The 15,507-nt window shown below is 45.9% G+C and overlaps 1 protein-coding gene across 1 annotated transcript; it reads left to right on the plus strand.

The window, feature by feature from the left end:
• Positions 1-9,504: 9,504 nt before the first annotated feature.
• Positions 9,505-14,819, plus strand: PIM1 (Pim-1 proto-oncogene, serine/threonine kinase). The gene is made up of 6 exons (XM_069238750.1): positions 9,505-9,903; positions 10,405-10,511; positions 10,857-10,907; positions 10,988-11,360; positions 11,971-12,147; positions 13,521-14,819. Exons 1-6 carry the CDS (start codon positions 9,825-9,827, stop codon positions 13,676-13,678), a joined length of 945 nt encoding a protein of 314 aa, XP_069094851.1. The 5' UTR covers positions 9,505-9,824; the 3' UTR covers positions 13,679-14,819.
• The last annotated feature ends 688 nt before the right edge of the window (positions 14,820-15,507 follow it).

Raw genomic sequence — 15,507 nt, forward strand, 5'->3', positions numbered from 1 at the left:
GTCATGTAGCTGACCTCTTAAACATGGAAATATTTCCAGGATATTGACTTGAGCATGAGTAGGATTGTCACTTTTGCTGTAAGCAAAACCTGGAATTTACACTCTGACTTCTTAAAAGTAACACACCCATTTGCAACATCATTTTTAATTAGAAAAATGAAAGGCCGAGTTTGCAGCAACAAGATTTGAACCAGTGACCTCCAGGCTGACCTTGGTTAATCCATTATACTATTTTCTTTTGTAACGTATTCTTATTCAATTTTGATTCAAACAGATACCAACTTGTGTCCAGAACATACACAATGAGCAACCCAGGTGTGCAAGAGCATAATCAATATAATCGGTTGTAAATTACAGACATTATATGTAGAAAGCTGGCTCTGTATATACTATATCAAAATGAGATATAGGGCCAGAAGTATCAAACATTTTTGCATGTAACAAGTCCAATTTGCGATTCGGTAACTTGTTACCGAATCGCAAATTGGATTTGCAACTACATACCGATTCATTATTAGGAAGGGGCGTGTCAAGGGCATCCGTTCTTAATACCGAATCGCAGAGATATGTATGATTGTTTTGTGACCGTGAATGTGCAGATCAAATTTCAAATTGGTGGTAACCCATTTGCACAGAGTAATGGGTCCCCATGGGACCCTTTCCCCTTTGTGAATGTATGCAAAAACATTTTGTAAGAGCAGGCAGTGGTCCCGCAGACCACTGCCTACTCTTAAAAAATGAAAAGAAAACTTTTACTTTTTTTCATTTTTAAAAGCATCCCGTTTTCCTTTAAGGAAAAAAGGCTGCATTTAAAAAAAAAAAAAAGATTGCTTTATTAAAAAGCAATCACAGACGTGGTGGTCTGCTGAGCCCAGCAGGCCACCATCTCTGTGATTGTAACCATTCACAATGGCTCGCAAATTGCGACCTACCTCAGGAATATAAATGTGGTAGGTCCATTTGCGAGCACTTGCGAATCGCAGTATGAAACTCCTAGAGTTTCATACATTCCAATAGCCATTACTTAATTGTGATTCGCTAAAAATCGCAATCAGGTAATCGCTATTGTGAAGAATGATACATCTGGCCTATAGTGTGCACAGAATCCAGGGGGTTCCCAGAGGCTTGACAGAGGCAAATGTAGATAATACTAATGCTCTATTTGTGGTAGTGTGGTTGAGCAGTTAGGCTTACCAGAGGGTAGTGTTAAGCATTTGTTGTACACAGACAAGCAATGTATAAACACACACTCAATGACTTAACTCCAGACCAATGGGATTTTATATAGAAAAATATGTTTTGTTAATTTATTTCGAGAACCATAAGATTCAGTTTGCAGGTAAGTACATAAAATGAAAGGTCCTTTGCATAGGGTATAATCAGGACTTTGAATGGAATCAACAGTGTATACAGTTTTCTTTAAAATGGCAAAAAGCTATTTTAAAAGTGGACACTGCAATTTTCAACAGTTCCTGGGGGTCAGATTCTCCAAGGGCTAGGGGTTGCGGGTGCAGTGTGTCCTTTAGGTGTCAGATATCATCGTCCGGAGCTCACGGTCAGGGGGGTCCTCTGAAATACCTCTGCAGGCGTCGTCGTGGAGGTTTGGGGGGGGTCAAGCCAGGCTCCCAATCGCCTGGGGACCCTTTCATGCTAGGTGTGGTGGGAGTCCTCTGGTTGTAGGTTTCTTTAGACAGGGCTACTGTCTTCGGGAGTTCTTGGTCCTTTTGGGTCCAGGGTAGTCCTCTGGATTGGTCAGAGGTCGCTGGGCCCGCTAGACACATTGCTGGTCGTTTTGCAGGTTCTTGGAGCAGGAGACAGGCCGGTAGGGCTGGGACCAAAGCAGTTGTGATCTTCCTTCTTCTCTGCTGGGGCCTTCAGCTTAGTAGTCCTTCTTCTTGTAAGTCGCCAGGAATCTGGTGAGCTGGGTTCAGGGAGGCCCTTAAATCCTAGATTTAGGGGCATGCTAGGGGTCATAGGGCAGTAGCCAATGGCTACTATCCCTGAGGGTGGCTACACCACTCCTTGTGCCCACTCCTTTTGGGGAGGGGGGCACATTCCTATCCCTATTGGTCCTTGTCCTCCAAACCAAGATGGAGGATTCTGCAGGGAGGGGAGTCACCTCAGCTCTGGACATCTTAGGAGTGGTCCTGGCTGGGGTGGTCACTCCTCCCTGTTTTCCCTAGTTTTCCCTCCGGACTTGCCACCAAAAGTGGGGCTTTGCCCGGGGGGACGGGCATCTCCACTAGCTGGAGTGCCCTGGGGTACTATAACCCGAGTCTTGAGCCTTGAAGGCTCACTGCCAGGTGTTACAGTTCCTGCAGGGGGAGGTGTGAAGCACCTCCACCCAGGACAGGCTTTGTTTCTGACCACAGAGTGCACGAAGGCACTCACCCCAGCTGGCCAGAAACTCGTCTGAAAGTGGCAGGCTGGCACAGACCGGTCAGTCCTACCCTAGCAGTTGGGCTAACATACAAGGGGCATCTCTAAGAAGCCCTCTGTGTGCATTTTTCAATAAATCCCACACTGGCATCAGTGTGGGTTTATTGTGCTGAGAAGTTTGATACCAAACTTCCCAGTATTAAGTGAAGCCATTATGGTGCTGTGGAGTTCGTAAAGACAACCTCCCAGAGCATATACTCAATATAGCTACTTGGAATCAGGGGGTATGGTTGCAGAAACCCCTCTACTTAACTCTCCAATTACTCGCTGCCAATATGTATGAATGTTCGGGCATCGCCATAGTGTATGTAAGAAATTCCCTCTTAGTTCCCCACATATTAAGCATTCCAGAAATGCCAGCCTCCCCATTTTATGTAATCGTACTCGATCAAAATAGATACGGTGAAGGATGTTGAATTTAATTAACCGCAGCCTGGCCCGAATGGCTACTTCCTTTGGGTCCATCAATGTGGCCTCCCAATTGAGGTCTTCCAATTCCCCCACTTCCAGTTCCCACTTGGCCCTGAGTTTCCCCAGGCAGACGGGTACATTATTATTAACGGATTTACAGGTGAAAGGGATGGCCTTTTCCTCTAGTGCCTCCTGTTATAATCCCCATTCCGGGGGGACATATTCCAGAATATCTGGGTAAACACCTTCCGCTCTCCATGCATGGTGGAATTGTATATATATATAAAGTACTGTACAATTTGGAGGTCATAATCTCTCTGAAGGGATTGGAAGGGTATCAATTCCCCATTCTCAATTAGATCCCCCACGTTAGAGATACCAATAAGATCCCAGGCCTGGAATCCCTTGAGTTCCCTACGTCTCTGAGAGTCCCTATTGCTGCCTGTGTTGCTGGCAGTAGGCGTCCCACCCCCATAAAAATAATGTTAAAAGGGGTATTCATAGAATTGTGTATGGTCAAGTGCATATGTAGGATTGTCTCTGGGAAGGTAACACCAATGTTTAATAGCTATTAAGTGGGATGCCCAATAGTATGCTCAGATATCTGGGAGGTTGTTGTGTTGTACTGTTTTGAGGGCTATCCTGCGGTGTTTATCATTCCACGGCAATTTCCTAAGTACACCATCTATTTTAATGAATATTTCCTCAGGGATTTTACAGTGTACGTTCTGGAGGGCATATACAAACTTAGAAAGAGTGATCATTTTAAACATGGCCGCCATTCCCATTATAGTGAGAGGCAGCATCTTCCAGCACTCAACATCCTCTTGAAACGTTGTGAGTACCCTACCCAGGTTCCTCCCTATACATCATAATACTAATTTGGATCAATGTAGTACTTTACCAGCTATAATCTGTTGGGCACGTTTATCTAGTGTTAAGCTGACTTAGAGGGTCAAGGCACCTGCTGCAGAGATTTCTTTGTACATCCCGTGGCCCTTTGGATAATTCTTCTAATATATTGCTCAGGTTGTGAATGCACTTGGCAACAGATCTGTGTGTAGTTTGTTGCTTGCAAGTTTTAATAGTCAGCAAATAGCATGTAAGGTTAATGTGCCTTCCACAGTGCACTGTGTGTAACCTGTAAATCACAAGTTAGAATCCAGAGTACAATGGTACAATGGTACTTAAAGCCTGAGGTTAGCAGTAAAGGTGGAATAGTGGGATCAGGGGAGAAGAAAAGATGGCGACAAGACTGAGGCAATGAAGTAGGTGCATTCTGGATGCTATTATCGCATTGAGGGTAGCAAAGACAGACAAAACACACTTTGTGGGTAGAAGAGTAGGGATGTTTCAATGTTTTTATCTTTTTAATATGAAAGAATAATAATGCATTTCACTTTTTAATTTCCATTCAGTACCACACACATTGCCTGAAGCAAGCAAAAATGACTTCGGCCATCACAGATCACCCAAACAACAGGTCTTAGCTCTATTGGTGCAAAGGACGACCCTCTGACGTTTTCATAGTGCAGGGGACATTAGCAGGTCATTCTATGTACAAGAAACGAAAATGTTTTTGTTAAAAAGCCCCAACGTACCTCTCACAGGGGGCAGAACCCCCCAAAAACTTCAGAGAATGGTAGCTGTACTGTTTTTTCTATTTTTTGGTAGGGGGAGCTACCCCATAAGCATGACACTCTGTTCCCCCACCCCTGGTCTTATAGTTTTTCTGCCCCCACCCAACCCTCTCCCCAGGGACAGCTTGGGGAGCTTATTCCCAGTCTATCCCGAGGGTGCAGGAAGCCCATTAGGCCACCAGGACAAAATGGTCTCAAAAAAGTATGGGTGGGGGCCACCCACCCAGATACAGGCTGTGCCCTTACCCTAGAACAACCCATACAGTCTTATTGCCCCAGGAAACAGAAACCTCAGTAGAGCACCAGGAAAAAATGGTTCAAAAAAAAGGGGGCTGTCTGCCCAGGCATCGGGTTGTGCTCCCACTCCAGAAACAGTCCAACAGACTTACTACCACAAAGTCAGTTGGGGGATTTTACCACTATTCTGCCCTGGGGAGAGCAGAAAAAAACCCACTAGACAAAATATGGATTGTGTATGGGCCGCTCTGGTGTTAGTCCTTTCCTCCACACCTAACGCCCCAACAGCTTTTCTGCCCACCCATGGTAAGCAAGAGGAAATTTAGATTTTTTTTGTTGCCTTTGTTTTGGAATATGAACCAGCAGAGACGTTAGGGGTAAATCCAAATGTATTTCTTTGCCATGCTAAATGGCTGCACTATTTGGGCCCATGATCATCTGCTATCCAAGAAAACCTACTAAACTCAGGCATGTTTTAAACTAGGCACCCAGGGGACTGCAGGGTGGTGTGGCTTATGTGGATCCCACAATGGCTCCCATTGTCCCCGGCTTGATCTGTTCCTGTCACGGCCACTAGGCCCACCACACAAGTGGGGTAGGGTTTTTATTAAGGCAAATGTGGGAAATGCTGGGTGGTAGGAGTTTCATGGATCCCTTCAGAGTTCAGAAATTTCCATTACAGAAATGTGAGGGATACAAGTGATTTTAAGCAAAGTATGAAGTTTGCAGGGCATTTTGGGTAGGAAAACTCAGTTTGATAGGCACAAGGGTCACCACCCTGGGCACCTCTAGGTGTCTAGTTTTCAGAAATGTCTGGGTTTGATGGGCTTCTCTGGGTGGTGTCGAGCCCAAGCACCAAATCCACAGATACAGATATTGCAATAAGGGCTGACGATTTTGAGCAGGAAAATTTGATCTGTCCATTTTGCGAATTGGGGACTTTCCTGTTGTGTTTGTTGGGCCCACCCACAAAAATAGGGTAGCGTTTTTATTGAGACAAGTGTTGGAATGCTGGGTGGTAGGACATGTGTGGATCCCCAGAGATTCCTAGATTTTCTTTCACAGAAATGTAAGGAAAATATTTGTTTTTGTTTATGTTTGAGGTTTGAAGGGTATTGTGGGTAACAAAAGGTAAGGCACACCACTCTGGATTTCCCCAGGTGTCTACTTTTCAAAAATGTGTGGGTCTGGTAGGTTTCCCTGTGGGGAAGCTAACCCATGCCTAATATCCCACAGTGCAGAAAAAAAAGGGTTGGCTTTGAGTGGAAAAGTTTGATCGGTCCATGCTGTGTTTTGGGGCCTTTCATGTTGTGGGTGCTGGGCTTATCCACATAAGTGAGTTACAATTTTAATCAGGCCTAGTGTGGGAACACTGTCTGGTACTAATTATGTGGTTCTGGACAGATTCTGGAACTTTCTCTCACATATGAGTGAAGAAAATGTGTGTTTTGCCTAAATTTGAGATGTGCAGGACTCTGAGATTAAGAAAATGTAGGGGGATACATGCAAAGCAATCCGCCCTGGACTCACTTGCTTATCTAGTTTTCAAAACGGTCAAGATTTTGGAGGTGTCTCTGGGTGGTGACCAAGCGGATGCCCAAAATTCACAACTACGCACATTGTTAAAACAATACATTGCTTTTGCTGGGTGACGTGTGATGTCTCTAGGTTGCATTTTGGAGTGTTTTGTGCAAGGGGAGCTAGGAGTAGCCAGACAAATGGGGTTCCATTTTTAGCAGAGATGTGTGGGAACAAAGAATAGTAGAACATTTGTAATTACCAACTGAACTTCTCTGCATTTTTGGGTTCCAAATGTAAGCAATTGTGCAAGAAAGAAGACATTTTGCAAAATGCCCTCTGAATCACAATAGCATGTGTAACCCCAAATTCAGAGGTGTACAAATAACCATTGTTCCTAGATGTAGTATCTTGTGCACATTTCAGAAATACATAGGTTTCCTTCATACCCATGATTCTTTCATTATATTTTACCATATGAATTTCTGCATTGTCTGTACACACTGAAAAATCATAAGCTGCAGCTCAGTTATTAACTCTGAGTATTGCATGTTTTAGAGAACCTACAAACACTACATATCCCCATAAACAAAAAGGTATATTGAACGTAACTATGTACTGCTTTCATAAATTTGCCAAGATGACAAATTGCAGATTAAATCATTATCACCAATAGCAATTTTTCTCCAACTAATTTTCATTAATTTTTATTTCAATGATAAGTTTCTTTGGGAATACCTTGAAGAAGCCACACAATTGACCACTTGCTGAATTCAAAATGTTGTAAATATTTCAAAACAGGAAAGAGTGAGATGGTGAATTTATTTTCCCCATTGACTAACACTGAAAGAGAGGCAGTATTATTAGGCAGCCAGCTAAAACAAAGCCATTTTGGCTTTAAAATTGGGCGTCTCCCAGCTGAATCAGGTCTGTTGGCATGTATCTATTGTTCAGAAATGTATATCTTTCCAGAACCACCCATAACTTTCACACCTGTTTCCACCTCAAACTGCAAGTAAGTTGAAACCACAATAAACTAGGAAAAGTGCACTACCTCTTCGAAAAATGGTGACCTATATGATGATAGTAAGCTAATTCCCATTCCTACACTGGTTCAGGAGTTGGGGCTGCCTGCAGGACAGTTTCTGTTATATAACTCGTTGTTGAGGTCTTTAGCATCCAAGTGGGGTGACATGTCAGTAGCCCCTCCCACGCATTTGCCGATACAGTACATACAGGTGATGCTGCAGGGGCTGCACCTTTCTAGATGGTTTACTGATGCGCTGCGCATGCACACGACCCTAGAATGCGATGCGATGCGTGCAGCCTGGGACTGGGATGCAACTGTCTCAGTCACAGATGCACAGTGGATATCAGCCCTCTCTGGCCAAATTAATATACCTCGCAACTCTAGATTTCGCCTGATCCAATTTTATATCATTCACAGGGCCTACCTCACTTCAGCCCGAGTGAACAGATATTTTGCTCGTCAGGATGCAGCCTGCCCCTGCTGTTCTTATATAGATGCAGACATGATGCACATGCTATGGTCCTGCCCATCCTTGTGCTGCTTCTGGAGGGCAGTGGTGAGCCGCCTGTCGGAGTGCACGTCGTATCCAGTTCCATTCACCTGGGAGGCATGTGTACTGGGCCTTTTTCCCAGGGGAGAGCGGCATAGAGCTGCGGCGCGATTTACGGACCTGGGCCTGATAACGGCTAAGCGGCTGATCACTCGTAGGTCGAAGTCAGCTGACCCACCAGCTGAGCAGGCCTGGCAATATTAATTTGAGGTGGGGGCAGGTACGGAGGGAGTGGCGTTGAAAAGAGAAGACGCGCTTGGGCTACGCAAGTATCTGTTGTCGGATAGCTGGGAAGAGATGTTGTCATGCCTGCAGAATATGGGTCAAGGCCCTGTTGCGGAGGAACCAGTTTAACTGCTGAGATGGATGTGCACCTGCTACTGGCGCTGGAGCGTGTAAGGGTGGGTGCTGGTGTCTGGGTGACCGGTTCGGTCTCTGTTTTGGAGTTAGGGCTAGTTGTTAACAGGGCGGCATTCATCTGTGGCTTGCATGTACTCCATGTACAAGGGATGATGCAGGGAGATTCCCACACCTACTGCGGTGCGCTTTAATTGCAATCTATTGACTGTATAAAAAGTACTCCAGCGCTTGTTAATGTTTTTATTGTTATCTGTGATTTGTTTAAGCTATATACCAGCCAGCAAAAAACAGAATAATATATGTATGAACGAGCTGATCCTTAGAAATGGTTTGCAGAGATATGGAATTATCTGTTGTTCTTTTAATGGTCTGTAGGCTTCAAGACTCTAATATATGAACCCTCTCTCTGAACTCTACATGTCGGTTAATCCTGTGCTATGTGAGCATAGGCAAACTATGGCTCAATACGCTAACTGGAGGTCTAGTTATAAACTGACTTGAAGTCTATATTCTTCGGATGTGTGTATTCAATTAATTTGTAATCGCCCAAATTTGTTATCCGAAAGTTGCTGAAAGTCAAATGTTATAATATGCTGAAAATAATAATAAACAGATTTGTGAAGAAAAAAAATGAGAAAGTGGCACTCAAAGGTCCACGCGTGGAGGTGAAATGTCATACACCAACACACAGAAAAACTAGGTTATAACGAAAACGTGTCCTCTATGTAACCATAATGCTATTTATAGTCGCCATTAAGCACAATAACAATTTCTCTAAAAAAAATGTGTTTTACAGACGTACTGGCGGGGAAACATTCGCTGTTCTACAGTGGAAATCTACACTTCGGAGATAAAGGCGGGCAAAGTGTTGCTTCATGTGAGAGTGTTTCATTGACACATTTCGCGCTCACAGGAGTTCCCCCGCCATTCCAGCAAGCAAAACAAACGCTACACGCCCCGCCCGTTGGATACGCAGTTGTTATTGTTTCGTTTTGAATTTCAAAATGACAGTAGCCCCGCCCACCTAACACGCGGTCTTCCGCGCGCCTTTTCTTTCAGAGAACTTGAAAGCGCTTTCGCTGTTTGAGCTCCTCCCCCATGGTATTACGGTCCAGCCTCTCTGGTCTTCGCCTTGCGCGCCCCTAGGGACAGAAAGATTGGCGCTCTTTCCAGCTCACTAGTGACAAGTAAGCGGTCGTCGGCGGGCGGGCCATGATTGGTTGTGACGCTTGGTGGGCGGAGCTGAGGGAAGGAGGGTGGCGGGTGGGCGGGCCGCAGATTCAGTCCCACCCCGTTTCCCCGCCGTCTTTCCAACTACAGGCGGCGCGAGCGGGTCCAGAGCTTAGAACAACGACATCAGCTGTGGGACCGAAGTCCAGAACCTACCAGCAGCAGGACTACCGAAAGCGCGACACCTGCACGAGAGGCTCAGGGCCACCTTGATAACGTTGTGTACCGCGAAGCAAGGACCACCCAGGGGAAAGACCCCGCAGCGACTGTAGCATACTTCGAGGCGCCGGTGCCATTGGAACTGCGTACCGGCTTCACATACTCCGCACCGCCAAGGATCCCCGAGAAAAAAACCGGCAACGCATTACCCCTGCCCTTGTGGCCGCAGAGCATCTTTAGAGACCGCAACATGTTCTTGTCCAAGATGACTAGCTCGCTAGCGCAGCTCCGGCCCAGCCCCGCAGGGGACGGCAAGCCGATGATGGCAGGTGAGTCACGCGCTCGTGTCCAGGTTGCAGACGCATCTCTGCCCTGCGCTGTCTGGGAGTGGCTGGGGGAGGGAGTGACACCATGACATCTAGATGGGTATTTTCTTAGGGAAATGCGAGTACTATATGTGCAGTGTCGACTAACTTCAACAAAGGGAGGGGTTGTGACTCCAGAAGGACCGGTGGGGGGGGGAAGAGTCAGTCAATTTTAGGGAGGATTGACCTCAGTAAAAGGGAAGGGAATCGGCCTCCATAATTAAGGAATGACTGTAGGGAGAGATTCGGTTTGGAGCGAGGTAAAAAGTGATCGCACCAAAGGGGTAGGATCCAATCTGGGAGTTGGAAGTAGATAGTGACTGTAGTACTGGAAGAGCACCTTTTTTTCTTAAATGGGTGTTGCCTCAGGTATGAAAGTATCAGTTGGCCATGCCACATCCTGATGTCTAGAACTATCTCGTCTGTTAGTTTCCTCTTCTGATCGACCTCTTTTGTAATCGACAGTGAAAGAGAAGGAGCCCTTTGAGAAGCTGTACCGGGTGGGAGCCCTTCTTGGCAGCGGCGGCTTCGGCACTGTGTATTCTGGGGTCCGCATTTTGGACAACGCTCCGGTGAGTGGCCGTATAACTCGGGGATCGCGCCTAAGATCACGTGAAAGACTTGCGCACAAAGCAAATCAGTCGCTGACGGAGAAGCAGGTCAATTGCAGTCCTGTCTTCTATGTACTCTTCTGTGGAAACGTCGGTGAATGGTGGTATATACCTAACCAACCACCTTCGCACTCCCTCTCGTACTTGCTAATTTAGCTGTTTGTTTTAACCATTTGCCTTTTTGTGGGCTGACTACAAAGTTAGCTCGTTCTCGCTCAGTCGTAATTTCGTTTATTGCCAACATCTTGATTATTTTCGGATGTATTGCCATTACCCTGCATAATGAGTTTGCTTTTTTAATCCTAGGTTGCGATCAAGCACGTGTCCAAGGAAAAGATCTCCTACTGGGGAGAGCTGGTGAGTATCTGTTTCTGTTTATCACGATCAACTCACGGTGTGCTCCGCGGCTCTCTAACGTGTCTCGCATTGCCCAACAGCCCGGCGGCTCCCGCGTCCCCATGGAGATCGTACTGATGAAGAGGGTGTGCGCCGGCGCCGGATCCCGAGGGGTCGTGCGTCTCCTGGACAGGTACGAGAAGCCAGACCGTTTCGTGCTTGTGATGGAGCGACCCGAGCCGGTGCAGGACCTGTTTGACTTCATCACCGAGAAGGGGGCCTTGCCCGAGCCTCTGGCCCGTTGCTTCTTCCGCCAGGTCCTGGACGCCGTCCGACACTGCCATAGCTGTGGGGTGGTCCACCGAGACATCAAGGACGAGAACATCCTCGTCAACCTGCGGACCGCCGAACTGAAGCTTATCGACTTCGGCTCCGGGGCGCTGCTCAAGGACACAGTCTACACGGAATTCGACGGTGAGTGCTTCTCCGAGGAACACGCGGAGGCACTGTGAAATCTGCTTTCTGGCTCTTGGACTACCTGCTGTTTCATATATAGCTATATTTGGTCGAGGATTAATGGGGAACGTTGCCGATCCTAATAAACTCTAGCTGCCTTTGGTTAGTTATAGACGATCATCACTGATTAGGGCGTATAAGCTACGTTTGCGCCATGTATGTCGCTCTGATCTACCACTTGACTGTGTTGCATGAGAGGATCGCAAAACATTTCGTTAAACCTAGCAGATGTTGGGCGGTCCTTTCCGTCTAACAGGAGTAGTTATACCCTGTCGATAGTCTCAGTTTCATTTCATTGTGAGCTTTTGCTGCCATCTAGTGGACGTTTAGGTTCTTCTTTACAACCCGAAGTTTGTAAACAAAGCCACGTGATTGTATGGCCCAGCCTCCTTGTGTCTATCAGCCAAGAATAGACTTGCAAATCGCACCTGATCTGAAATCTTTGCCTACTGCGTAATGGCTCCTATACCACACCCCTGGAATATGATCTGAATTATTTTCCTTTCAGTGCCCAACGACAGAATGTGGCTTCCCTCGATTTATCAGTAAATGTCTGTTTTCTTCTTAGGTACCAGAGTTTACAGTCCCCCGGAATGGATCAGGTTACACAGATACCACGGGCGATCTGCAACAGTTTGGTCCTTGGGCGTGCTGCTATATGATATGGTGTCGGGGGACATTCCGTTTGAAAGCGATGAAGAGATACTTCGAGGACAGGTGTATTTCCGGCGAAAAATCTCGCCAGGTAAAGTGACCGGAAAAATAATTTAAAATTTAGATTGATAGTTATGGCCGCTCTCATTTGGCAGTATTTCACTCTTTAATAGGGAAGCTTATTGTACCGAGAGTTTGTATTTATTCTAGTGGTCCTTTTGTGGTCTGGGGGCCCAGTTAGCTAAATTGCCGCCAGCAGACTTGGAATGCGGGCTAAGAGAAGTACTTTGTATCTTAAATATACGTTGTCATAGCAGTGAGTAGTGTCTGCAACACAAACCTGTTTTCCGCAGTCTACTGCACTCCATGCAAATCTACCACACACTGTTCCAATCTACCCCCACGCCAACCTACCCCTCTCTACTCCACTCTATTAACCCCATTCCAATCTACCACACTTCACTCTACCTAATTCTACTCCACTTCAATCTAGTCTGCTCTACCACACACCGTTCCAATCTAACCTACTACAATCTACCCCATCCGATTTTACTCCAACCTACCTCACTCCAATCTGCCTTTATCAACTCCACTTCAATATACCCAGTTCTACTCCCAGTTTATCCAATTCCACTGCAGAATACCACATTCTAACCTACACTTTACCACATCACAGCCTATCCCACTCTACCGCTATTTACCCCACTATACCTCAAACTGCCCGCCCCAATCTATCCACCTCACCTTATCTACCCCAGTCTATCCTACTCCAGTCTACACAATTTACTCCATCTCACTCCTGTCTACCTCACTTTATTTGAGTGTACCCTTCTCAGTTCCATCCAATCAGCCCATCTCGCCAATCTGACTCCACTTTAATCCACCCCACTCTATCACACTCCATTTCAGTCTACTAAATCTACCACATACCACTCAAATGGTACCCCACTCCTGTCCGATCCAACACATTTCACCCCAATCATTCTGCCCTAGCCCAAACTACCCTACTGCAATCTAACCTATCCCATTCTACTCCACCCCACTCTAATCAAGTGTGCCCCACTCCAATCTTCTCCACTCAACAGTAGTCTACCCCACCTTACTCTAGCCAACTCCTCTTGTGTACCGCACACTACTCCAATCTACTCTACTTGACGCCCCTCTAACCCAGTCTACTTCACTCCACCCTGCTCCAATCTACCCTACTCCACTCCTACATATCCCACTCCAGTTTACCCCACTTCACTCCAAGCGACCCTCCTATAATCTGCCCCACTCCACCTAACTCCACTCTAGCCCAGTCTAAACTACTCCACTCCTATCTCTCACTTGGACTTGGAATGCGGACTAAGAGAAGTACTTTGTATTTTAAATATACGTTGTCATAGCAGTGAGTAGTGTCTGCAACACAAACCTGTTTTCCGAAGTCTAAGTGTTTTTGTTTTTTCTCCCCTTTCCCCATAGAGTGCCAGCATCTCATTATGTCGTGTTTGGCCCCGCGGCCATCCGACAGGCCTACATTTGAGGACATTCTGAACCATTCGTGGTTAGGAGAAACTATCCTCCCACAGAAAATGGACGAAATTCATCTACACAACCTAAGCCAAGAAAGCAGCACATGAATACAGCTCTCCCGGTGGAGTTTGGGGTCCTGGGAACAGTCTGAAGCAGGAGTTGTGTTGCATCTCATGCCTCTGATAAACGCAACGCTGCAAGCACCTTCCTCACTGTCGGCATTAGTGCAGCCTTCCTTTGCTGTGACCTAGGAGGGTTCTGCGGTAAATACGTTTACACCGTGGAAGCAGCTTCGTGGCAACCATGGCTAGCTCTTTCTTCGTGGCCTTCATCCTTTGCTGCTTTTACTTGCGTCACGCTTGTGGTGGCAATACGTTCGGAGAATGAATGGAAAAGGCGCAGAGCGCCGTCTGCTTGGTCCTTAATCGGACCAAGATACATGGAGGTTCCTCACTTTTTGCTCACAATTTGAAAAGTGGAGGGATAGATGGCAACAAATGCAAAGCATTTGATTTCGAAATAAAGAGTGGGATAAAGGCTGAAATCAACGGATTTGTACATGATAAACTCATTATATAGCAAAGCTGATGTGTTCTGGCAAGATAGATTCTAAGTTATTTTTTTATACCTATATTTATTTTCAGAGTGCTGTGGCTTGTTGGAAGGATTTTATTTGTTATGTTTAGTGTTCCGTCTTCAGCAGGGTTGTGTCCCTCGGTACTGTGAACGTTTCCATGGCTTGATTCCTCTGTGAACCTGACTTTGTGGATGCTTGGTCCCGTCCATTGATGTCTCCGAGTGCCAGCACTTTACCACGCGACTTCACTTCAGACTTGACTTCGGACTGTTAAGTGCCAGTATAACTGGATCTATTGCATTAATCTATGACCATTTTGCCGAACCCGGCTCTTAAAAGCCATGCATATTACTAGTCAATTGCAATGTATTACATGCAGTGTGAATTGCCAGCTAATGGGAAATCTCTAGTGCGCTCACTTCTCATCTTGGCCCGTCACTCCCTGTTTGAAATCACTGTACACTGAACGTCTAAAATGTTCGCAGCAAACGTTTGTTTTGTGGAAAAATAGGCGAGAGCGGAGGCTGTGTGTACACACCCTCCCGTCCCCAGAGTTAGTCCTATTGAACACTGGTTGTAACATGTCGACAAACTGATTTGGGATGATCATAACTAAACTGCAACTAACAATCGTTTTCAGTTTGTTTTAATAAAATTATTTTTGTACTTTACTCGCCTAAATGTAATTTTGTTTCCATTATTTAATTGTTGTAGACCACTTAAGCAGTGCACATTTTCTCGGTGGTGGCAAGTGTATATTACAAACTACAGTCGGTCCCTCTGGATTTGAAGAGCTCCTCGGGTGTTACTTGATTGGGGGCTTTTGTTTCGGTGCAAGCACTAGTGCCCTACTGCTGCCAGTGTTAAAGCATGGGCGCGGAAACTGCATACAAATTTACGGAAAAAGTACGCTTAATTATTTAGAGTTGTGCGGCCGATTCCTGCACCAAACCCAGATGTTTTGACCACAGCATGGTGTCAGATGGCTTGGGTCAAGGAGATCTAATGCGGATTATCTTCCTGTTGACACAGAGCAAGCTATGTTATTCCTATTATTATAGCTGTCCCTCTGAGAAGCGCTACTAATAGCTGACATGTAACCCCTGTCTTTGGTTGCACAGCAAATGTTACAAGAACAAGAATTAAAGGTATGTTTACAGAAAGCGAGTTCGTGGAAGAATACAGTAAACCTAGTTTGGGCAACAGGAGGGACAAATTCAAGCTGGGCAGCGTAAAACAAATCCAGCCAGCAAATAGAAAACCAGAAAATGTGAGTTACAAAGCCAAATGTCAGCCATGGACAGTGCATTCCCAGGGAAGCTTTCAGAGTGCCCACAAGAAGTCGTAAGCAAACCAGAC

The sequence above is a fragment of the Pleurodeles waltl genome, chromosome 6 (genome assembly GCF_031143425.1).
Source record: "Pleurodeles waltl isolate 20211129_DDA chromosome 6, aPleWal1.hap1.20221129, whole genome shotgun sequence".
Classification (NCBI taxonomy): Eukaryota; Metazoa; Chordata; class Amphibia; order Caudata; family Salamandridae; genus Pleurodeles; species Pleurodeles waltl.

Bases quoted from the DNA above. Each gene is read 5' to 3' on its own strand.
- PIM1 (XM_069238750.1), top strand. From the start codon at position 9,825: ATGTTCTTGTCCAAGATGACTAGCTCGCTAGCGCAGCTCCGGCCCAGC. The intron at 9,904-10,404 runs GTGAGTCACGCG...TGTAATCGACAG, and splicing joins CGGCAAGCCGATGATGGCAG to TGAAAGAGAAGGAGCCCTTT. The intron at 10,512-10,856 runs GTGAGTGGCCGT...TTTTAATCCTAG, and splicing joins GCATTTTGGACAACGCTCCG to GTTGCGATCAAGCACGTGTC.